General features: G+C 40.4%; 1 protein-coding gene across 1 annotated transcript in view; it reads left to right on the plus strand.

The window, feature by feature from the left end:
• The window catches only part of adam12b (ADAM metallopeptidase domain 12b), a 76,945-nt gene that overhangs the window by 13,445 nt on the left and 37,279 nt on the right, over window positions 1–26,221 (plus strand). The window contains exons 2-6 of the mRNA XM_063875662.1: window positions 2,082–2,203; window positions 4,553–4,626; window positions 23,014–23,092; window positions 24,854–24,930; window positions 25,650–25,839. Coding sequence (XP_063731732.1) covers window positions 2,082–2,203; window positions 4,553–4,626; window positions 23,014–23,092; window positions 24,854–24,930; window positions 25,650–25,839 — 542 coding nt within the window. The remainder of the gene's footprint in view (window positions 1–2,081; window positions 2,204–4,552; window positions 4,627–23,013; window positions 23,093–24,853; window positions 24,931–25,649; window positions 25,840–26,221) is intronic.

Consider the following 26,221-nt stretch of genomic DNA (forward strand, 5'->3'; position numbering starts at 1 on the left):
TAGAAACTTTAATCATCATCCAGCTTTTACTGGAGCATACACACAAAAATCTTGACAAAGTCACATACGGCATGCAGCTCTTTTCCACACATGCCCATTCATATTACATCTTCAATGCCACATTCTTTCGGCGTGGATACAATACTTTTTGTAATTTTCCACTTACAACGATCAAACAGGCATGCCTATTTCCTGCTGCAAGTGGGCAAGGCTCTTCTTTCTATCACTTTTTTTTTCTACCACTTTCCACGTGAACAAACAACTGCAACACCATTCATGCCTTTCAGGACCGATTGGCCCATAGTGTGCGTTTCATTGTGTCTCGCCTCTCTGGCGACAGGCTTTTTGTCTAGTTTGAGTATTCAGAACAACTATAAACACTTTGGCCCTCAGATGTGGTCTGATGACATATAAACAAGTTTGTGTTACGCATACTCCTGCTTTAGCGTCCCCTCTACATTGGTATGGTTTTAAGACTTAAATTAACTCCAAAGTATTCGAGAGATCCAAATGAATTGTGAGGGACAGCGGTAGAAGTGTTAAGGTCTTTTATTAACAAGACGTCTGCCTGACTTTCCCTTTTTATAGCTCCGTTTATTGGCACTCCAGCCGCAGCCTGTGGTCTCAGTCATGCTGCTCCGTCTGTCTAACGTGGTTTTCATGCACCACTAAAACCAACAAACTACCATCGGCACATGTTCAAATACCTCATTAAATATAGGAGGTCCCTTTTTATGCCCTTGTTAGCTTATTACTCACTGTGGATAAACGGAGAGTCTGGGCCACACTGAGAGCAAAGGGCACCCGCCGTCATACACCGTTTGAAGATGTAAGAAATGCACTTGCGTTGGAGCAGGACTCAACTCTAAATTTCTTCTTCAAAGAAAAGAAACACCAGACTTTAAAAGACTGCTTAAAATGAAGACATCTCCAGCTGGGGGGGAGAGGGAGGAAGAAAGAGTAAACAAATATGTGAGAGCTCAACGTACTACTGAACTCTTGTTGTACCCTGCGTGACGCTGTCTATGCAGCGCAGACAAACCGCTGCTTTACGTGCATATCTCTCAGGGATTATGGAACAAGCGTAGACCTGAGACGTACAGTAAATAGAAACGCAGCACGCTCTCTCAGCCTTGCTTTGGTGATAACAGGATTGTGAAACCTTAAACAACCTCTCCCTCTCCCCTCTGACACTCCCTCCCCACTTCATCTCCACAGCTCCTCTCTGTGTTTGTAACATTTATTGAGCTTCACAGGAAGCCTGCTGGGCCTGCTACAATTCAGACATGCTCTGCAAGGCCGTGGGAGCATCAGGGACAGTCTCTGTTGTCTGTGGGAGAAGAGGGGGGGGAGCTTGAGAGACACGGAGAGAGCAGAAGGAATTGTGACTATGATTCCCACATTCAGCTTGAAGCCATCCGCTTTATTATATTTCATCCTATGCTATATATACATCCCATTTTGTTGGCCTCCCCGATGAGCAGTCTTGTAAGGGCTAATTAGCATAATTGGTTCCTAACTAAGTTAATTTCTCTTCAGTCAGAGTTTAAAAGAGGATTTAAATGAATGAGAGAAAGTGGGAAAGAGGAGGAAACGACAGCGGACTGCATTGCCAGTGTATGACCTTTTTATACATGAAGTAAAAAGATAAATAGGAAATGGAAAGGACACGTTTATCCTGCCAGTTTCTTCTTCTTTTTTTATCTTTGAAAGATTTCATTCCTGTGCAGAGTTATCGTAAAAGTCGAGTTCCTCATAAATTGTGTGAGCGGATCTATTATTGATGTGTGTCTGTGGCTCTAATCTTATTGTAGAAGCCTGTTGGGGGACAGCACATCTCCTCAAAGGACCCAGAGTGAACTCAGTCCACAATTCTTAAAAGTGCTGTGCCTTGTATCTAAGGATTCCCTGCCTTTATTGCAGGGTGTTTTATTTTTTGAATTTGTGAAGATATGTAAAGGGATGTTTTGACCATTGCTTGCCCCCTTTGTCTGCATGCAAGTGAATTGAAACCCTCTGTATAACCATCTTTGCATTTGTAGTGTGATATTTGATTGAATCATTCTGTTTCTTTGTTACAGAAAGTATTCCAGACCAGGCTAAACAGCGAGGCGAAGCAGCCAGACCAGAGCGCTATGAGACCACGGTACCTCTGCTGCTGAAGGGCGAGGAGCGCAGACCTTTCTTCCAGCACAACGCCGGGGTAAATACTCTCAAGGCCACTCGTCCAGCACTAGCGTAATGCTAATTAGCTTGCTCCCACAACACTACAGCTGATTCTTCCAAGAGCTGAGCCAAGTACAGATGTCTGGCTTTTTGTTTGACAAAACCACAGTACGTGTGTCCTTTACCTACAGTATCTCCTCTTCCCTTGCTTGCTTGATTTTCACTTTCAAATGCCCCTTCCTGTTTGATCCCTACTGTGTTTTCTCTCTATGCTAGCTCCCTCTCCTTTGTTTGAGCACGAGTTTGCATAGTAGGCAAGAAAAATACTGTGATATTTTCCTGGAACTTGTCATCCCTTCAACAGCTTTACCTCAGCAGTGAACAATCCTGCCGCTGTGAGAAAGATTAGACAGCGTGAAGCAGCCTCGCTACACCTTGTAGATTGTTTCATTTCTGTCCGGCACTATAAGATATATGCTATTTTAAAACATGACTTAGTAAAATCAGCCCTTGCTGGACTATAGAATTGAAATGAAAGGCCTGTCCCACCTTTAACAGCTGGAAAAAAATATGTTTGAAATTCGGCATGTCCTCAAGGACACTTTTCCATAGGAGGAAATGCTTAGGTGTTGAGAACTCCCCGAGCAATCAAACATTTTTTTCCTGTTGCAGGCAAGTCACCATCTGAGAGATTTGTTTTTTTCTCCAGCCTTATGCTCCTCTCTCAGAGTCAATCTGTGGAGGGGGGCACTGAAGTTAATTACATGAATTGTTTATCACCCACATGTCACATTGGCATGCTTTTAGCCTTGTGGAGCTTGTTATGCAACGCATTTTCAAATGAATCAGATTTGTCTAACCCCCAGCCACTGCTGACTGTTCAACATTTTTGGTTGACCCGTGCTTTTACAGTAGGCCATCTACAAGCTGACCCTTCCTTAATTAAACTGACTTCCAGGGCAGACGGCGATGGTCCTACCAGAGATTGCACTAAGACTCAAATGTCCCCATATAACAGATTGATATCGCCGCTCCTTGTGCCAGTGGAAGGTTATGAAGCGGCCGTAAAGTATTGCAGAGCCATTACTTACAGTGACATTGACTTTCCACACACACATACTCGCAAAGAAAGACACACTGGCTCTCAGACAGAGCTGCAGACCGGAGACTGGCAAAGTACGGCCTGAAGGCATCGGTCAGCAGACCTAAGAAATGTCACTGAAAGAGGACAGAGTACGCCCGAAATATCAACCGATGAGACAAAAATCTATGTCCGCTCCTCTCTGCGCTGCGACACAAATCCTTTTTGAAAAGTTCATGGTCTTCTTTTCTTTTTGTTCTTTATGTTCACGTAGTCAAATGTTCTGAGTCCTCAGGCGTGAACACTCTGTTTCTGTCCGGCTGCAAGGGCACTCCTTCACTCTGATAACAACAATTTTGTGAAATGCATCTTAGAGTTGTTTGTTTGGATATTGCCACTTTATTTTGATTTAGGATTACATATCAAAATGACATTTAGCAATATAAGCACAAGCTCCTGCAAGTTATCTCTGTTGCTCTTCTAAAATACACATTTCTGCCAAAGAAACTTTACAATATTAAGATTGCTGGACTCATGCTCTAGGTTAGTCATCATGTTAATAGCAATGATTATCTGACTCATTGCTGCAACTACCTCTGGACACCAGATTTTTTCACCTTGCTGGAGGTTAAAGGACATCTGAAAGTCTTCATCCAACAGGAGAGATATCTAACTTCCTCTTGTTCCATTACTTTCTTGCAAAAATGTAATATGATCTGCTATCACTACATGCCAAACATGACCGTTGATGTGTTTTGTTGAGGGCTCTTTGCTGAATGATCACAGTTAGAGCTAACCTTACAGAGAGGTAAATTGCATTTGTGGCAGCCTCTCAATAATTAAAGGCACCCTGTGTTTACCAGTTGAAGCACTGAAGCATTAAAAGGGTGAACAGTGAGGCTGTAATGGATTTCATCAAATGAACATGCAATTTAATTCCTGCAAAGGCGTATGCTTAAAGGGCTGTCAACGAAAAAATATGGACCATATAATGTAAAAAATATTGAATTTAAAAGCCTAAAAATTCTACTTACTTGAACCGTATAGAGAATAAAACTACGTTGATTGGTTTAGTTGAGTGAGTCTAGTACCAACTTTTGTTTCATGCACAGACTTGGGAAGTGAAGGATGTGGAAGCTTTCTTCCGTTTCCTCCTACACTATTGTGCATTGCCACATCCTGCCGTGTATACAGCCAGTGTGCGGAGCTGGAGGTGAAGCTTCACACAGAGACTGGTTCACACAGGCAGGATGGGTGAGCTCCGGGCATCGCCTTAACACTCCTCTCATCTCTTTTGTGTTTCAGAGCTATCCTGCGTCACTCCAGCTGCTGGTTCATGCTGAAGGTGAACGGCTGATCCTGTTGCTGCAGAGAAATGAGTAAGATTCTCTCCTATTTATTCAAATTCACCTTCCATTTTCATTGTGAGCGGCCAGGAAGGAGAGAAAGTATATACGCGTTAATGTTAATCACACACACAGCCAATAGATGAACTCACACTCCCAGCTACGGCTGTCGTGAGTTATTTATGCAGGAGGAGAAGTTGTATAGGTCTGTGCTATTCAAGCAGGGAGAAAATAATATGTCCCCTAGTGATTGGACTCTTTTATGGTTCAGTCTCTCTGAAGGGCCGAGAGATGAAAGCTGATAAAGAATAAGGAAGAGGAGAGCTCTGAGGACATGGTTGTTCTCCCGACTTTTCTTTCTCTTCTCATCACTCCTCTCCCTTCCAGACGGCAGAAAAAACACAGTGAACTGTGAAATGAGGGGTGGAGATCATTCGGAGTTCATGAATATGTAGATACACAAACATTCTCACGCACACATTGTGTCATATAGAGGGGAAGGATTGCCATAGAGCCAGAATATAAAAGGCCATACTTGTCCAGGGACTTTCACATCCAACAAGATTGATGTATTCAGTCTTGTTTCTGTCAATGCTTCCTATTCAGAGGAAACAGAGACCTTATATTTCACTCTGCTGCTTAGGGATACAGATATTGACACTGGATTGATGGACTTGGGCCATAACTGGTCGCAGCTCCATCCCATGTAACTCTAGAGCAAACACAAGTCAGACCTCTGAGATTTTCCCCTTTTCAAACTACAGAACCTTAGTTGGAGGTGGGAAATGAAAAACTAGTACTGATGTTGAAATTCTGAATGTCTCGTGTGTATTCACACACCGGATTACATCCATAATAAAACAGAAAATAATTATGAACGCTGCAAATATGAAAACTCTGTTAGAAAGACCTTTCTAAGCAGATTGCCAAATAACTTATCAAGCACCCTTCCTCCCCACCCAGAGTTCAAAGTACCCTGCCAACCCTCTGACTATATTATCCCCATCCGGCAGTTACATACTCGCTAGTAAAACCATGTCCTGACTGACCCTTTCAATCCCCATTCTCCATCTGACCTTTAGTGACCTCAGCATCAGCTGTGAGTCATCCATCAGCATTCTGCGCCGGGAGCATGCTGCCATTCCCATCCGGCCTGTTCTCGGTCGGGCCAGATGTGTCCTCTGATATCGCCTCACCAGTTCAGCCGACTCAGAACAGGTGGTCTCCGACCTCTACGTGCGTCTGTTTGTCGAGGCTGTGACAATTCAGTGTTGGGCGGAAAGAGAGATGAGGAAACAGAGAAGGATGTAACGATCACTCGTTTTAAATTACAGTAATAATGTTCAGTTTAGTGGCTCAGCAATAGTGAAGATGGTTTATTTTAGGATTTAAATGAGAGGTTTCCTCCAAAAAACAATGTGTAGAAGTTGAAGGCCTAACCGCAGCAGGTGTGGTTCACACACATATATATATATATATATATATATATATATATATATATATATATATATATATATATATATATATTTACCAAAACTGCCCTTCTGACTTCACTCTCTAACATACAATGTAGATTGGATATTCTTTATAGAATTGCCACAATTTGTTTTTGCTAGTTTTATCTATAGAAATTGTGTTCATTGGATACTAAATCAGTATGGGATGTTTTTTTACAACAACAACAAAAGGTTAGCATTTATAGATATTTCAATTTAACCCTCATCCCCTTAAACACCACCTGTTCAACTAAATGGCAATTGTCATAAAGACATTTTGAACAACCAACCAGTGATGAGAGTTCAAAAATTAATTATTTTTTATCAAGTGCAGATCCTGAACTTAAAGGGAACATGATGAAATAATGTCAAACACATCATGAATTTTCTCTTTTCAGTACCTGAGACACAATGTAAGCCTGTTAGTTCTATAAGGGTTCAAGTGAGGTACACAAAAGCAATACTGTGTAGAAGCTAGTTCCCTTGCTATGCTATTTAAGCAGAAATGTGGTGAAAACATTGAAGGTTTAGAGGTAGAAAAAAGTGCAGAATCAAGGAAACGGAACAAACAACCATTGTGTTGTGGATATGAACAGATCTGGATGCAAATTTCTTAGCAAGTGGGGCCTCTTTGTGCTGAGTTATGTCAGGTTTTCTGTGAGGGCTCATCCCTTTTTTGCGTGAATGTGCTGAGCCTGTGCAGTTTGCTCATTTGGCACACCTGCTCCAAGGCCAGTGTGAAATGATCTCAGTCCTCACCAATATAAACACGCTACCAGATCCAATTAATACACTGCTGTTTGTTAGCCGCCTGGCCCGGTCCCAGGGAAACTTGGCTGCAGCAAGACAAGGACAGATCTGCGGAGGAGAGAAATCAGTAGGGTGTGTGTGTGTGTGTGTGTGTGTGTGTGTGTGTGTGTGTGTGTGTGTGTGTGTGTGTGTGTGTGTGTGTGTGTGTGTGTGTGTGTGTGTGTGTGTGTGTGTGTGTGTGTGTGTGTGTGTGTGTGTGTGTGTGTGTGTGTGTGTGTGTGTGTGTGTGTGTGTGTGTGTGTGAAGACACCTAAACCTGGATTTGATAATATGTTTTCGTGTGGTACAGGCCACGTATTGTGTCCTTGCTGCCACTGGGATCCACAGACCCTTTTTTCTGTTTTACATGTTGTTGTTGTCCAAAATAAGAGTTGTGCAAACTGTTCCTGTAAGTTCAGGGTAATGGATTGTATTTTGCCAGCTCTGTATCTGAGCAGCACATTAAGGAAGTGACTACAACTGGCCTCTTGTGTTCTTTCTTAAATTGTAACAGTGACATCTTATTACATATTACCCCATATTTATAGTTAAAATAAAATCTATAGCTTTACCGGGTTAAAAAAGATAAAATATTTTCCCATTTCTCACATGTTTAAACATAAGAGCAATGGCAGTGACTGTCGTATAGAATATTTAAGGCTTGGCATGTAACATGGCAAACATAGCCGGACAGACATGCAGACTTGTGCCAGCAGCAGTGGCTTTGATGTAAAGCGCTGATCAATGGGACAGTTGGCCAGCCTCAGATGATTAATGGTGGCCGTATCGGACATTCCACATTATTCTTGATTAAAGACTTCAATAGTGTCTGGGGGACCAAGGTGCTCATGTGGGTGTGCGGGACTGTGTGTGTGAGAGAGGAAGAAGAATCAAAGATTCACAGCTTGACACACTTACTGAAAGTTTTCTACGTTTAATACATGTCTGATTTCTGAAGCCCAATGTTGTTACTAGAATACTAGAAGTCTTTGTTCAGAGATGTCACTTTTAATGAACCATTGACAAGTGAAAATTATGGGATATAGGCATAACTCAGTTAAACAGTCATTTCAAGAACAAGCAAAAGCTCTGGGTCATACCAGACCATGAAAGGCAGTACTAAAACCAATGATTGTATTGGATAAAGCAACAGTATGTTGTTAGTTTAATTTAAACTAAGTTATTTCTTCTTACAAAAGCTCAAATGTTACAGGTAAGGACAAAAACAGCCAACATTACGACCAAAACTGATCAAAACCTAAAGCTGTCTGTTTAAAGAAATGAAAAGCAAGATTATGAAACTGATCTGACATTTTAGGCCTGCTTTAGGTTTCAGTTCTCTATGCTATGGATACATGTTGTTCACTACCAAACAAAAATATTGGTTCTACAGAGAACACCGTACATAACAGCTCGATTATTTATGAAATAAATGTATTATAATTACTTTATTTCCATGTCCTAACATTGCTAACAATAGTTTATTTATATTCTGGGGTTGCTGTTCTATTTCCAACATTTTTCTCCCCGAGCTGAGTGTGTTCACAGACCAACCAGCTCTGTGCAGGAGAACACGTGTTCTCCAGTGAGAACATTTCCTTTCATTCTTCAGTGGCAGGAAAGAAAAACGGATAGAGCCTTTTTGAAACACATGGCCGCATCTAAACAACATCATTATGTTTTTGACAAAAAAGAAATCCCCATAGCAACATCCTCAGTGTATTATTTTAATGGGAAACAAAACGTCCAACGATTTCAATAACACGACTGACAGTGCCTTGATCACTCTCATTGTGTGGGACCACAGAGGAGATGTAATGTCAGCCAGGCTGTTCAATGACAGTAACAAACAAAGAGAGGTCCCAGGTTTCCTTTAATGGCTCTGTCAAGCATATGACATACATTGAACTGTGGCTCTGTCTGTCAGCTGCGCTTCTTGTGTTTTTCTTCTCTAATGCCTAATTGAGGTTGTAAAATAAACTTTTCGGCATGTATGTAGTCATTAATATTGGCTTTCTATGCAGTCTTGTGGGCTGTGCTGACCTAATCACATGCATAAGGTCAGGAGAGAGATGGATTAGTGTTGAGAACGATATTGCTTTAAGAAAAATAACACAATCTCCAACAAAAATAACGCTAAAGAGAGTAGCGCATATTTCAATGTCTATGGATTATAAAAGCAAAACATGCTGTACCTAGGCAAATAAGGGCTGAAAAATGCACAACTTTTAGCCATCTGATTCATGTACTGTATGCATGTCTCAAAATTAAGATTTCTATCAAGATTGTTTTCAAAGAAATCACTGCGAGCTCTGCATGTAACCGTGTGTGTGCATGATGTGTCACTTGAAGCCTGCGACAACAGCATGTCAGGGATTTTAAAAGCAGATTGCGTCCATATCTCCCTATCGCCAAATAAACCCACCTTTTTTAGAGACGTTAATATACTTGGGAAACCTGCCCAAGTAAAGTGTATGTGTGTGCGCGCTGGATGAAGCATAGAGCTGTCAAAAGGAAAATAATTACACGGTTAACATCATTCATTGTTCTGTTATCATGGACAGGTGAAAACCATTATTCTGGCCAAAGATAATTAAATACAATCTCTTCATATTGTCCAATTCTGAATGTTAAGCAGCAGCAGACTTCACTCTTCTTCTTCTTCCTTTGTTCCCGTATGCCTGCGATCAAGTTGTTGTGATTCTCTTTTCCTGTGACATGGCTCAGTGTCTATAACCAGGTTTTTCTACCCCCCTGTCTTATCTCTTGTTGTCGCTTCCTATCCCATCCTCCCACGCTCTCCACATGCATGCTTCAGTTTCCTCTGAGCATCTCTCCTGTCACCGTACAACCTGAGACCAGCCACCAGTGGGGACTGGTGGACCTCGGGCTGCTGTTTGGTGCCAACATGTGTACTACTCAGAGTTTGGTGCCAAGGCTCTGTGTGACATTACTTTGGATGCCAAGGCATTTTGTTCTGCCTGTCACCATCACATTCACAAGGTTAAACACCAGTCACCTGCGAACGGGTTATTATAAGCTGTGTACTTAAACGTTGCTTTATTTTGTATGCCTTTTTATTCTAAGATTTCCAGATTGAGAGGGGAACATTTTGACTCATGTTGGGTTGTAAAGCAACAACCAGCTGTTGGTACGCTTAGCTTTGCATAAACACTAACAAAGAGAACGTCATGTGAAAATGACTTCTCTCACTAAATTCTCTCGTATCATCCATCCAGTGTGTGTCTCAGTCTCCAGTTACAATGATTATCTGAATGCACTGATTTCATTGGCTGAATAACGGCACCAGAGGAGATTTACAATGCATGCAACGGGTCTGTGGGATGTTAACCTGGTGCTGTTAAAGCTAGAAAAGCTGCACTGGTTTAAATAGAAAAGATTTATTAATTTGAATACATTTTTCGTTCTACAGCCCGCCTATTACCGACCTTTTACTCTCATAGACCTGAATAATATTTCATTGGTATTCCTGTACCCAAAATAGCAATCCCACCAACTTAATAGAAGACTTTCATACAGGTTAATTGCAATGGCTTAGAGTTCTTTAAGTCCTGCTGGATTTTTTGGCAGTGTATGATTGAGAATAAAATACATTGACAGTCAGGCAGTTGTCTGTCATTGTGGAAAAAATCACATGTTGTCCTGAGAGATGAGCGTCACGACTTAAAGACAGTTTTCACACATTCCTTTCTGTTTGAGTATTGATCTGATTGGGATTTTGACCACTTTTTCCCCTTGTGACTTTGTAGTTGTAGCTCTTGTTAAGCTTAGAGCACACACTAATCGCATTTCGCCTCCTGCCATCTTTAATTAGTTGGCTAAAGAGTTTGTGGATACTGCAGAGCGTCCTTGGGGAAAGTTGCCCAGTCCTGAAGGACATTATAAGAAAAAAAGAGAAAGAGAGAGCAGTCTTAGGCGTTGCTTGGGGAAAAGATTAGAGTGGTCGTTTTTTGACCAGTGGGATCAGAGCCAAGCATCAGAGCCAAGCTAGCTCAAAGTTAGTTTTTCTCTTTATCTGGGGTTCACTTTTTTTTGCCTCCATCGTTCCTTTAAAGTGTCATTGATTTTTCAGAAGTGGAGGTCTCTGAGTAAGATATCTGAAAAGACAGCCTTTTTTCTTGACCAGATTGATGTTTAAAAGCCCTATTATGCATATTATTCATGTTTGTATTTTTCGCCTCTACTTTGACTTGTTTACATTCTTTAATATTCAAAAAGTTCTTTATTTTTCTCATACTGCCTGTGCTGCACCACTTTACACCCTCTGTCTGAAACCACAGTCTGCTCTGATCGGTTAGCTGGCCGGCTCTATCAACCGCTTAGGGATGTCTGCTCTTAGCCTATCAGGTGTGTGCTGGAGCGCTAGCTAATACAAGCGTTAGTGGTACATAGTGATGTCACTACGTTACAGAAGTAAACACAGGAGTCTAATTGAGGTGGTTCAGGTAGGGGAGGGGGAGTGTGTTTTAGAGGAACTCCCTCTTGAGGGACCTTTGGGATTTTGAGATTCTTTGCAGACCATGTACCAAAAAAAAAAAACACTACTTTTTTTTTCCACATTAATTTGATTTGGCCATATATAAAAGTAAACATTTTTATGAGCCTAAGTTTGCAATTACCTCAAACTGTAGTTAGAGTTACAGCAGATAAAGTCAAGAATTATCCAATACATATATATATATATATAACAATTACCCAAAATGACATTTGTGTTCTATTTGTTATCATTCTTTTGCATTTAATGAAAGGGTTAAATACATTATTGCACTAATGCAGTATGCCAGGGTATGGCATCATCTATTTGTACAATTGCTACAGACCTATTTTTAGGGGCCTGCAGCAGTGGAGAGGGTGGTGTGGGTGTAGTCACAGCCTTTATCCAACGTGGTTAGGATGTGTTTTATATTCTGTCTCTCGCTATCTTTATATGTTCAGTTCTCGGTTATGCAAGGGGAACACTAAGTGAAACATCCTTCAATTTAACTGCTTTTAACCTCACATATATACTGTACCAAGAGTGGGTGACCTGTCAAAGGTGCCAGCTAGCACAACTGTCAGGCACTTACAGAGTGAAAGCCTTCAAATAAGAACACAGATGTGAGGCATATGCCGTCTTGTTCACTAACCACTTAAAAAAGCTGCTGCTCTTTTTGTATTAACATGAGACTGTGTGATATACTGTAGTATGGTGTTAGTGGAGTGAATTATTGCCATGGTGTAGAAAATGTCCTATCCGCTTTGGAGATTTTGATATGGTGGAGTGGGGCTACAGATGTTCATGGTGCATAATATTCATATTTATCCTCAGCATCATTTATCTGCATCAGCAGGAAACAACGCTGTGAAAAAAACCTGCAGTATGTTAGATGAGTGATTGCATTACCTCCCTGTACATAAATAGATGTTTCAAGATAATAAAATGCATGTGTGAACTGTACAACATTTAATGCACGTCCATGGATTAGTCTACGACAGGATACAGCCATTCCCATACAGTTTGTCATTAAATTACAGTTCCCAAGGCCAGAGAATCAGCCCACAGGACGCATCAAAATCCCTCTTCACAAACATCAACCATAAAAGCTTTAATGTGAAATTTCAAAGTAGAAATTGCTTTGTGTTGAATTCACAACCTCCTCTAGGTTATATCTCAGCATGGTGCAGAGAGTGGATCATTTGTAGTGGACCCATGAGAAATAAAGACTGCCCTAGACGGCACAGCTTAGCAGCAGTTTTGCACGCTCAGTGGTGTTTATCTGGTATGTTTAATGCAATTCAATATTGCACACCATGCTATCAGCCCATTCAGGTGATTTAAGATACAGATTACAGGAATTATTGAGATTGCTGCTGATGCTGCAGAGCTAAAGCCACTGGTCTGGAGCATTTAAGAGTGGCGTTATCGTGTATGGAGCAGATACATTCGTATTACAGTTGCTAAAATCGCCATAGCTTTTGTGATTCAGCTAAACGTAAGAAACACTGCTATGTGTGTATAAGATACTCTTTTGGAACCCTCAAAGTTCACACTAGGTTTTACCACAATGTGACAAACAGCTTTATCAGTACGGCCTGCATTCATCAGTTCAGATGGATAGGGGTGTTTACATACAGCACACACACACGGTAGCTGTATACACATGAGAGGAAATGTGTGTTAACAATAATTCCAGATGTGCCGTGGAAAGCAGGGTTATGAGGAAGTGCATGATATGACATCGCTGATGGAGGGGAAGTTTTTGCTGTGCCGGGTTCAATTTGACAACAACGGGGCAATTAATCCAGGCACTGTGCACAGAGAGGAGCCAGTGGGAGTTTTTCTCCTGTCGACACAAATACTGTTTCTGATTTTGTTCTGAATCTGCAGAGAATCAGATAAATGCTCATTTTTCCCGAGTGGGGTTTCCAGTTTTGCATTTTTTGGTCATCTTCTCCATTATAATAATAATTGACTCACCAATGTAATTCCATAGATCATAAGTCTGACAATGATTATAAGATGAGCTGTAAACAAACATCTAAACCACTTATGTGGCTGTAAAACTGAAATGAATTACTGCTGGAATGTAATGACCCAGAAATGCACTGGTAAAGTATAAATACACAACCAGGTGAAGTGCTGTAAATACTGTAAACTGTGACAGATGTTTAATTTATTCTTATAGTTGATCTTGGTCAGACGGCTGGTGTTTCTTGCCTTTTCTGACTCTCACTATTTATTAATGTGCGTAAATCACTGGCTTCATGATGTAAAACAAATGGTAAACAAATGTTGCCCAGTATTGTGTTTAGGACTGCTCACTGGTGTTGCACAGTTCATCAACTAGAAAAGGTACCTTGCTGTAAAAAGCAGTATTACCTTGGCTATAAACCATTACTTTTCCTAATGTTTTAATGTCTTAGTACCATTTTAGTGTTCCTGTAGATATATTTAAGCAGGTTTCAGTGGTGAAGTTATCTTTTTGTTATTGGGAGTACATAGCAGCTCACTCTGGCCATAGCCATCAGAGAGATGTAGAGTCACTTAAAGCAATAAACCTAGAGTCTGGGCTCTGATTAACTAAAAAGCACTTTGTTGTTTTACCAGCCATAGCCCATCCAATAATTGACATCTCCCGCTCAATACCCAGCAGCCATGACGACTCGCGTTACACCGCATCAGCACCGGTGACAGACTGCTCACCCTGAACCTCATGTTAAAATGATACATCAGTGCCAAGTGGAAGTTTCATTCCACACCATGTTTGCAAGGTAATGGGGTGGAGAATGACAGATTGCATGCTATTATCTTATTGGAGAATCCACACAGCATCCATAAGAGTGTGAAGAGTGGGTTTAATGACGTGAGACAGTTTTTTAAGATGTGGGGAAGAATTCCTTGTGCGGTGTGGGACTGGAGAGCTGATGTTCTGGGATGTGTGCAGTCAGTGGAGCGACGGCATGCTGTATTAAAGCAGTTGTCATGTGCAGCTCAAGGGCTCCTTGCAGCTTGAAGTTAAAAGTTGTCAACTTTTAGGATTTCCAAAAGAATGTCATTGGTGTGAGATAGTGGAGGATGATTGATATTGATATGCTGCAGTTATTTCATGTTTTTTTTTTGGAGGAAACAATAAATGACAGACAAAAAATAATAGGAAAGGGAAGAAAAATGAAAGACTAAAACATCTTGAATTTTTTTTCTGCTCGGCTCTTAATTGCATACTTCCCCTGCAGACAAAAAAAAGTATGGCTTAACAATGAGGAGGCCCAAGGGAGCCACCATAGATTAATTGGACAGATATGAACCCTCTGACATTAACATTTGTGCATTTGTTTACTCTTTTCAATGAATAATAATAGGCCACCTCCCGTGGAGATCCCTAGTCACTCATTAGTTACGCTGTGTAGCTTGTTCTGGATGGGAATATTGAAGAAGCAAAAGCAAGAAACAGTTCATCTCTGCACTGAGCATACAGAAAGTATTTCCAGGGGTTGTTTGGAATCTGTCTTGTAAACTTTTAATGAAGATGTGATGCTACTCTTGATATCAATATATCAGCCTCAGAACGCAGGAGAATATTACCTAAGCCAAATCGCTTTTTGTATTATGTTCGGCAGGCACGCAGATTACTAACCTATGGGCATCTTCTGCAAAAGATTCAATTTACTGTTTCACTTATTTCAGTATTTTGTTCATAGTGTTTAATTAAAGAACATTTATAAATTCATTCAATTTATTTGGGCATGATGTGATGGGTTTTCCTATTAGCTTTTTTTAAGTGACCTCAATCAAAACACTGATGCATCTATAATATTTATACTACAGCAATAAACTCTGTGAGGTGAGTATTTCAGGTTTAACTGGTACTGGAAGCTAGCAGAAATGTCATTCTTTTTTTTCATTGAGGTCGGTATGCTGTCCAAAAAATATATATATATATATATACTTCCTTGAAGATGCTTTTTTTAGGGGTTGATACCCATAAATGTAGATGATCAATTATTTCAAAATGTTGTTTTTACAGTAGACATAAGTAATAATGTAATGCAGGGTCTACAACTATATTCTCAAGGAAAAGTTAGATGGAGGCAGATGAGGATGCTGGGAAGGGACACAAAATAATAAATTACACAATACAATTCAATATATTATCAGTTGTTATTCGCTATTATCAGTTGAACTGCTCAAAGTACATAGAAAACATGTATAAATCTTCTTCAGCGAGAAATCAGTGCAAGATTTCTTCATCTTGTAACCGTTTGCATCGTTCCCGCAATTGATCGATCAAGCCTGTATTCAGTGTATTCAGCTTCCCATATAAAGACTTTACTGTTCACTGCTGTGGTCTTTCTGCCTCCAGGCATTTTAAATTTGTACCAACGTCATCCGGATGCCCAGCAATATTCCGTGCTGCTTTGTTAGGGTGATAAAGAATTCATACACTCCTTGAGCCACACAATTCACATTTCATAACGCTCTAATGTTCAGCTGTGAAAGCTTGGAGCCTTCATTACCACAAACGGCCTCGGCGGTGCAATATGTGAGAGGACTCAGCTGCCAGCGGCTCAGTCTGCACGAAGTGGGCAGGTCGAGCCAGTTTTACCGCAGCTGACCGTACCCAGAGAGAAGACGTTTGGCCTGGATTCATGTGCAGGGTTCACTCTTACTGTACTGTTAATGAGAGCATTTTCCCACCCCAAAAAACGTTTCCTTTAAAGGGTGCAGGGGGATTATGACATCATGCTCTTTGTACAGTTGCAAGGAAAAATATGTTTAGTGTGGGGGATTTATTGTGTAATATATTCCGGACATGTAGGCCAGCAGCTATGAAACAGTTCATTCTTTAACAGCCCGGGTGTACCTCACTGCTGTTAGCCGTTTAGTTCACAACTAGGGGGATATAATAACTAGGAATTGGCCTCAGTAAAAATTGCAACGCTTCACAACCATCAAACATGAGCTTTCATTAGAAGTAAGGTTTGACAACACAGTGTTTTTAACCGTGTATTGCACCTGCAGCCTCAGAGTTTCACCCAATTTCTGTTATCAATTTAGGATTTTTCCATAGATAATGGTAATAAAAAGCACTGCCATTAAAATGCAATGGGTGGTAAAAACAAAACATATCTGGAGGCATAAAAGATAATGTTACCATCACACTGAAAGAAAATAAAACCCTTTAAAGAAGTTAAGATGATATTTTAGATGTAGAGGAAATATGGACTGCAGTTATCTGTAAGAGTTTAATACTATTGTCAATTCCAAAATTGTCTTTGGAAAGGGGCTCACAAACAACATGAAAGACCCACATTAAATGACACACAAACATTAAATGTACCTTGAGGCATTTACAGTATAAAGTTAAGCAGTCACCCCTAACTTTGCGCAGTGAAGTGATCAGGAGAGTGGTGCTATCCAATACGGCTGCCTGCATGCAGTACATCAGTGTCCTCCTGTTAGAGTGGATGCTGTTTTTTTTTCCCCCCAAACACTCACTGACCATCAGAAAACCTCCTATCCCCCGAGGAAAAAATCCTATAACCTCACTTGCTATCATTTCTTCTTATTACTTTCGGTCACTACCCATATATCATCGTTCATGGGACCCTCAGTCTTCACTGAAAACAGGTCAAGCAGTCACGAAGCAGCTCATATGGACAGTGGTGGAGCAAAAACTGAAAAACCTTCCTAATTTGTTATCAGGCGTTTGTGTTTTCACATGAATGCCTTTTGCTTTTGTTAATTTCAGATAGTGTTCGGGAGAGAGACAGCCTCCTCTGACTGTATCACTATACCATGATTCATCATTTTCTCCTGCTTTCTAGTGCAGAGAGACTTTTTTCTCCCTCTGCCGTCTGTTTTACTGATGTGATGACTTCACTCGCCCTGGGCTCCACATCACATACAGAGCTGCGAAGCCCGAGGTGAGGGACATAGACAGAGAATGCTGTTTGAATGAGTGTACCCTCTTGGTGATTGAATAGAAGGAAAAAAAAGGCATGTTTCATTTGGACCTGAACCGAATGTCAACTACAAAATTGCTTGTAACTTGTTTGCCTATGAACTCATGCTTTGAGTCATTGGTACATATGTATCTGCAGGGCTATTTCTGGGACTTTAATAGATAAAAACAACTTTGTAAACAATATTTTTGGTTGTTTTCTTGTCTCATGTTCCACTCTAATTAGTTGTATTTTAAGTCATCTGGGTCATATGAACTTACAGCAGAATATTTTGTAGTGAGCACGTTGCTCTCTCTGAATATTGACAAAGCAACGATGGATCTTGACTCATTAAGGGGCCATCTTTGCTTTTGCCAGTCAATATTTAAATAGGCCCTGCCGATCAGCCTGTCTGTTTGATATTGGTTCGCTGCCTGCTGGAGCGTTTATATTGGATTTTATTTCTGCTCTCTCATTATTCAGTCTTTTTAGCTTCACTGGCAGCGGAACTCAAACACAGTTGGTGTGTCTGACACAACTATCGATCAAACCTTATCAAATATAGTGTAGATAATGACATGACAGAGGAGGTGTCCTTATGACTTTGGTGAACCACAGTCCATTCCTTTGTGCCACCATGAGGTTAGTATATTAGTTATAAGAGAAATGTCACAACTTCAGGATTATCATACATCTTTGTGAAGGAAATGGGCCAGGGGTTTGTTCCACCTACTGCGACACGAAACTGCATTCTTAACTTTTACACTCAAAAGTTTTTGTTAAATATGTATGAGTTACTTTTGCAAATCCCAATGATCTACTCTCACTTTGGCATGAATTTGATCCACTGCACTCATTTATTATAAAATGAATAAATTAAAATGCTTCCCTTTTGAAGCAGGTTGCCTGTTATCTTTTATTTCCTCTTTGTGATGAAGAGCACCTGGGAGCAAATGCCAGAATTTTAGTTTTCTTTAAAAATACAACTATGACTGGTGTGTTTTCTACGTGTCAAATAAATCATTTTGCCTCATCAAATTGCCTCCCATGTCATCATATGATTGGTTGCTGACAAGTAGCATTAAAAATACATAGAAGGCACCAGGGCTACATTTCATCCCTTTCAGCCAACTTCACAGAGAAAAATAAGGACGAAAAAACATCATCGATCTGTTATTACTGAAAATGTAGCTCTACTAAAAACTCCAAATCTATCAGCACGTTAACATGTCATTCCCCTTTCGCATTGCTCCTCTCCTTGCGTGTGAGAGGCTAAGCAGAGCAAAGAGCATATTAAGGATTGTGTGAGATCCTAGTATAGGTGATCCTGATTCAGTTTGCGGAAGCTGCAGAACTAATATAGAGAGAAACACGGCCCTGACATCATAGCGCCACCAGCTGATTTCATTTTTACATTTCCCTTTGAAATATCTCTTCATCTGCCTGATGGATTAGCACACAATATAGCTCCACATTCATTGTTCCTAAAGGGATAATTCCTTATAACTTGGTGCCCCCGTGACTCTTCAACTTTTTTCGTTCACTGTAAAATGGCTCCAAAGCAATTATATGGATCACATAGAATTGAAAGGAGCCAGTTGAGGTGGTTCGGGCACCTAGTGAGGATGCCACCTGGGCGCCTCCCTAGGGAGGTGTTCCAGGCACGACCCAGCTGGGAAGAGACCGAGGGGTAGACCTAGGACCAGGTGGAGGGATTATATCTCTTCGCTGGCCTGGGAGCGCCTTGGAATCCCCCAGTCAGAGCTGGTTGATGTGGCCAGGGAAAGGAAAGTTTGGGGCTCTCTGCTGGAGCTGTTACCTCCGCGACCCTGACGGAAAAGCGGGAGAAGATGATGGATGATGGATGATGGACATAGAATTGTTTCCATACAGGATGAATAATAATCACTTTTGTGTTTACCTGAAGTTCATTTTGTGCCATCATCACATTTGCGCCATACCTAACCAAAATCTTTTTTTTGCTAATTATAAGATTGAGTTACGACAGTGTATTTTATAGCATGTATGTGACTTTATAACCTTGTCATTGTGAGCATGTTAGCATGTGGATGTTAGCATTAAGCTCAAAGAACCGCTGTTTCTAAACAAGCCCCAGTTATGTGGTTGTGAGCGTGATCGTGAGTAACCTTTCACAAAGCCAAAGAAGGCACTCCTCATATTTTGCAGTTCGGGGGATTTTCCTGTTTTTCTCTCTCCACTCTTCCCACCCTCATCTCCCTAGTTTTCTCTGACTTCGCTGGCTTGTACACTCCATTGCCCCCGCCTCAGCCAAGTCTAAGCTGAAGGGACATTGAGCTGTATGTAAATCAATTTGGAACGCCAGCCGTATGAGGAAATAGAATTAGACTTGTCAACCACACCTCTTTAATTCCTCCTCTCTTCTGCATCTCTCTCTCCTTCTGTAGTCGTGTGCTCTTTTTCAAGTTAGGCATACTGTACCATAAGTAGCAGCTATAGGAAGGCTTAGGGTTAGGCTGGTGGGGGGAGAAGGGATTAAAAGAAATCACTGAAGTTAGCACTCTTCAAAGGAAGCAGAGAGAGTGCAAGAAGAGCCACATTTCTCTCAAATGGGTCCATGCTCAGGGGGCTTTGTGTAATGGTGAATTATTACATGGAGTCACATATATGTAAATGAAGTTCAGCGTTTTACATTTTCACCGAACCTTGTACTCTATGCACGCCCCAGAAAGGGATGATTTTAAAAACACTGATTTGTGTAAACAGTGTGACACATCCAGTTTCGACTACATATACAGTATTATGCCGTTGGAGCAAGTCTGATTTGTTTTAAATAAAACTCATCTAAACACATGTTTGGTTCAACAACAACAGTTGCCGTATCTCAGATATAGCAGAAAGTCCTATCAAGAGAAGGGATTTTGTATGGTACACTGTAATGAGTTTTTATGCTGTGTCCTTGTCTGTATAGTCTCAGAGTTTTGCTAGTCATATCTCTGGAAGCCATTCATTGATTGTTGTGTCAGATGTACTGTGTGTCAGCAACCCACTGATGTCAAGAGATAGAAAGTGAACAGGAACATATGTTCATCTGAGTTATCAGGGATTTGAAAGGTGGACAAGAATCCCTAATATCTTTTTTAAACGGCTTTAGTAACAGCTAAATAATAGGCTTAGTCATACTCGTAATTATGTTTAAACACTCAGTGTAGTTAACATACTGGGCTCTAAAGCAATGCGTTGGAAGCCATTCATCAGGCTTCTAAAAACAATCAATAATTGAAGCCGTAAACTATTTTTCGGAGGAATTCAATTAATTCTTCGGAGCAGTTTGTAAGATGCTAAATAAAAGAGATGGGAGATTATTTTCTCAGACAAATAACAGAGTTTTCTGTCTCCCGGAGGCGCTATTAAAGAGACCCTCATTCATCACACTTAACCTGGGCGGCTATTAGTGAATCGTTAATTAGATGTTAGACTGTGTCTAATGACTCGCAACACACACTTAGGAGCATAGAATCAATGGTTATTGACTCAAGCAATTATAGTAGATTGATATATCATCTTTGTTATATAAATAGAAAATATGAAGCAATAACCTTAAGTAAAATGGAGACACACTTTCATTTTATAACAAACATTATAAAACATGATCAAACCTATTCAACAGTTGCTCAATAAATTGACAGTTTGAGGCTGAGACAATCATCATCAACACATGACTAATTTCACACATCCTTCAGCATCTCTGCAACAATTTATGGCAGGACTTGGAGAATGCTTTTTGTTAGAACTTTTGTTGTATTTTCATAACAATGCTCACTGCCACTCTCTATCTAAATTGCATTTGATTGGCTGCATGTTTCTCTACACAAAACCAGGGATTCAGCTTCCGCCATTGTTGCTAAGAATGGAGGTGTGATCACATAGAAGTAGTATGGTATTCAGAGAGAAACGCCATCCTCGCATTCCTTCATTTTTACGGATTCAGTGGCAGAACACGACCAACACTTGGGTGAGGATGACATTCTCGATCTGCTCTCAAATGTCAAATCTTGTTTTGAATACACATACTGTATGCCTAGGAGAAAGTAAAACCAAGGCCTGTTTATTAAAGGGTTGTTGCCCTTCCAACAGCTCAGATTTTCATATACTGGGTCAGTGAGAATGATAAACAGGAAAAAAAAAAAGCAGAGGTCATTTGAGAAGCAAGGGCATTTGATCATCAGCAGGGTCATTTTCAGCTGTTTAGGATGCACAATCCCACACCAAAGAGCTGAAAGGTAACCAACAAGGGTGAAGGAAACTCTTTTCAAACACACAGTAAACATTTATGGCCTTGTAAACTATGTTCTCTTGCCAAGGAGTTGATTAGAAGCAGATTTCATCGTGTAAAATCTGCAGCTTTACTACAGTGTGTGTCCTAGTATCAAAGCCCTAAGCTGGCTCTCCCAAACATGCCTCCAAAGTACATGTGAGCATTTGATAGGAATTACCACTCACGTGCCACAAATCCCATCTTTATGGCAAACACATCCGATATTAGAGCATTTTGAATTGGACCTCTTTTCAACGAAATCATAATTGTATTGTGTTGGTGTTTTAGGGAAGTAGCAGTCCACTTTTGCAAGTCGAGCATAAAGAAACATATTTAGGGATTTTTCATTAAGCACACACCAACCGCTGATGTGTCATCCATTTATAATGAGACTTACTGGCCTCTTTAAAGTGATTACTGGCCTGTGGCTTATCAGATTTGTTTTAGAGCTTGCTAATGGCGTGATAAGGCACATTAAAGCGGTAATAAGTATTTAATGAAGTTAAATGTGGTCAGGCTCGGGCCGACCGAGGATTAATCCTTTTTTAAACAGGTCATAAAAAATGTGAATGTACAGAAAAGATATAAGATGAGTCCTGAAAAAAAAGTACATTATTGGCTTTATCCACTCTCAACTCATTCTGTTTTTTGATCCATGCAAGCTGTGTGGGATGGCAGTGCATTGTGGGATATGAATGAATTCCACTGTGAGGTGAACAAACAATGCATTCCAGTTTGTATATCTTCTCCATTTTCTCTCTTTTCTTCAGGAAAAAGGGTGTTTGTGTGTCTTTTGTTGCATTATATTCACCGTTGGTACATAATGTCGTTTTTTTGTTTGGAAATGAATCAAGTCTCACCTGCTGCAATCCCCTCTCTCTTTTTCTATTTCTGCTACACATACTCATATGCACAGACACACACATCTTGAGATCATCCTTTCTTTGTGTCAGTGTGATTATGCAGCTGCATAAGATGGGTGTTCCTGATGCTCCTTTGCCAGTGCTTGTGGTGGGGCTCACTGTGTCCATCTGCTGATGGCCCTTGGAGGAAATCCTAGACACATATGAACACACAGTCTAAAATATGCCCACAGACACACATACATATGCACAGTACCGCACATGCAGGAAATAATTATTTCAGCAGGGATTATACTGTACAGATCGCCCAATACATTCTCAGAAATGCAAGTCTTTCCCAGCCTCAGAATACTAAGCATCTCATCCACGTTATCCCCTAAATCCTTACAAGCAACACTGAATCTACATAAAGCGTCAACCAGGGGTCGAGTTTCTTAAGTAGTCTTAAAATTCAGATTTTATTCAGACGGATTCACAGTGTTGAAAAATTACCTGGTTGTCTGACATTTTTTGTTTGTCTCTCTCTTATTAGGGGTCTATTTGCAAGCCATTACACTGAGACACATTACCGGGAGGATGGAAGTGCAGTCACCGGTGCTCACAACTTCACGGTACGGTGGCCCTCCAGTGCTTTTTGACATTTATGGTCCAGTTGACGGTGCTCTGCAGGCACGCTGTAAAAACTGACCCTTTAAAGTGATCACAAAGACAGATGTTTTTGTTAAATCATGGAGGATCACTATTATAAATGATTATCCTCTGTACCTTTTCCATGGGTATTGTTTAAACATTTGTATTTTTTAACCAATGTATTCAAAAGCTCTGGCTGCTATAAAGGACTTTTATTCTGTAGCTTACATGATGATAAGCTGTGTTTTATGCTGGTTGTTCTTCAGCCAATATTGCCATCAGGATTTGATTATTGAATCCCTTCTCAGCAGCTGATCTATTCCTGATCACTTTTGTACTTTCTATCCAGTGTGTACTCAAATTCTAAGTATGTATCGAGGACACTGTGGCAGAATTGATTCCTAGTTGTACGAATAAGTTATTGTTACTCCAAGTTAAGTAGAAATAAGATGTCTCTGCGTGACAACACAAAGACATTTTAGCAGCCATTATGGAAGAATGATAGCCTGGGATATGTGCCTTTGTAAATCATTCTCCCCCTCTTTTTAACAAGGTTTACAGTCTCTCTTGGATGAGTAATATTTGGTAATAAAAGAAATAACTGACTATTTCCTGCAAAGTAATTCAGTGTTCTCCCACTCTCTCTCACCTTTAATTTTTAGAGGAAATATGTGGCGTCTGTTGCATCAGCCTGTCAAATACACACACCGTATTGTCCTCAATAAGCCTCGCGCAGCTCAGTACCTGCTGTCACTGAATTCTGCCAAGAGTTAATCAGGCCACACCATATTACGAAGTATCTGATAAGACAAGAATCCATAGAAATATATCACCTGCTCTTCTATAGCAAACAAGTCAAATAAACAAGCTTTAAAAATATACCTAAACAGACATTGTAAATAAAGATGTTTCCAACCTTAAGAGGAATGAAAACAGGACATCTGGATGTTACAGGGTTAACCAAGATGTATTCTTCCTCTGTACTGCTTTAATAGGTTTAGGAAATCTAAAAATGCTTATGTCTAAATATTTCTCTTTGCATGCGTTTAGCTACTTTAAAAGTCACAAGACACGGAGGATAACTGAGGAAGACAATCAGTATCCCCGCCTGATGTTTTCTGTATGAAAGGTGAGCTAATCTAGGTCGAGCTACGCTTAAGCACAGAGCCTTTGTAGTTGCTCTATTTTTACACTTAATCTTAATTTCATCACCACCTGGCTCAGTACTGTACTTGACAAACAGAAATGGTTGGAAATAACAATCTTTCTGTAAACATATTCCCTTCTTCAGTTAAATATAAGGGATGAGAAGTGGTCTGGGTAGTGAGTAGTGACAGCTGATACAAGAGGGCTGGAGAGCTGCTACACAATAAATGGAGGTCTGTCTTCCCTCTTACAGAGAGTCACTTCCTCTGCTCTCCTTGTGCTCAGACAACAGTGTTTTCACTGTGTCTGAGGAGGAGCCTTAAATGTCCCCATTTCCTTCCACAAGACCACTCTGGTGGAATAATGAAGGCAAACCAATTCCCACTTTACTGTCAACTCCCATCCATGTCAGCCCTTTTCTATTCAACTGTGTAGGTTGCATTCATTTTAAAATGTACAGAAAGAGACAGGAGAATAGACTGTAACTACTTTTTTTTAATATTGTAAATCATTAATTATCCAGTGCTTGAAGCCTTCTTTGCATAAAAGTTACAGCATGTAAAGTCTTTTTAATGAATCATTTCTGACTCTTTTAGAATAACTGCTACTACCATGGGGAAGTGCAGACGCATCCAAACTCTGATGTCACCCTCAGTACCTGCTCAGGCCTTCGGTAAGAAACACAACTGTCATTTTGTATTCATGGAGCATCTCAACACTGCCCTTTAAGTGCTATTTGCCACTGCAATGTTTATATTTACTGAAGTCACTCGGCACAGCAGCCCATCACTCTTAAGCCCCTTAAGCGCGCTGTCAGTAAGTTTGTGTGTGACCCGCAGGAACAGGAGAAAATGTCACACCTCATTGTCTTTGTCCACAGAGGCTTTCAGTAAATATCTGCACTCACTTTGGCATTAATTGGCTTCCTGCTGTTGCTAATGACCGACCACTATTTGAAGATTTGGCCATCAGCAGAAAGCTTTAAGATGCACAATGTCATTTCCTGCCTAATTACACATTTGTGATGATGGTGAATGTTTATTTTGACATTTTTTAATGCAATTACAACTAATGACAAAGAACATTAAAGGTACTAACACTTATGAATATTATGGATCAGAATGGTTTAGATTTTTTTTTTAAAGAAGCCTTTTCTGCATAAACACATGAGGATTTCAAATGTTAACAAGGCTTCTGTTGAGAAGCTCTGTGTGGCTTGGCCGTTTTTATAGTTTGGTTTCAGCAAAAGTGGGACTGTAGAGATAAAAAAGTGCTACCTTAGTTGTAACTTATTCCATCAGAGTGCCACATTCAGTCAAAGCGAGGGATGCATGTGAGGGATTGGTTTATACTTTGACGCTCTGTTTTCATATTGCACTGCTGTCTCTGCAGAGGCTTCATCGCACTTGAAAACAAGACATTTATCATTGAGCCAAAGCCTGGACATGACAACAGTGCTCACTTCATCTACCGAGTGGAAGAACTCACCCTGACCCAAGGAGCCTGCGGTCATGGTTTCAACATGTCCTCTATTGCCTCTGAAAACCACATCAAAAGCCCCTTTCAATCCTTCCACTCGAGGGTGAGACTAGTATTATGTTTTTGTTTTTTTTGTCAAAAAGCTTGTATTGGAGCCACAGTTCAAAGCTATTCTGTTATCAATTCAAGCTGATTTTCTGTCATATTTAATAGTCAAACAATTCTAAAGGACAGGACTTACATTTACTTAATGAAAGATAAATGGGCATTTGACCAAAGATCAGCAAACTGGCAAGCAGACCAGTTTGGATAAGTTCCCAGAGGGTGGGCTTTACACATTTTATCTGAGCTTAGAGGCCAAAGTCAAGAGCCCATGCAAGTTTGGCCAATGATTTTCATTGAGCAGGTGCAGCATCCATCTGCTACTATTCCCAAGCATCAAAAACCCAATTTAAGTCAGGAAGTGAAACTTAACAACCAACGGT

The sequence above is a fragment of the Eleginops maclovinus genome, chromosome 22 (genome assembly GCF_036324505.1).
Source record: "Eleginops maclovinus isolate JMC-PN-2008 ecotype Puerto Natales chromosome 22, JC_Emac_rtc_rv5, whole genome shotgun sequence".
Classification (NCBI taxonomy): domain Eukaryota; kingdom Metazoa; phylum Chordata; class Actinopteri; order Perciformes; family Eleginopidae; genus Eleginops; species Eleginops maclovinus.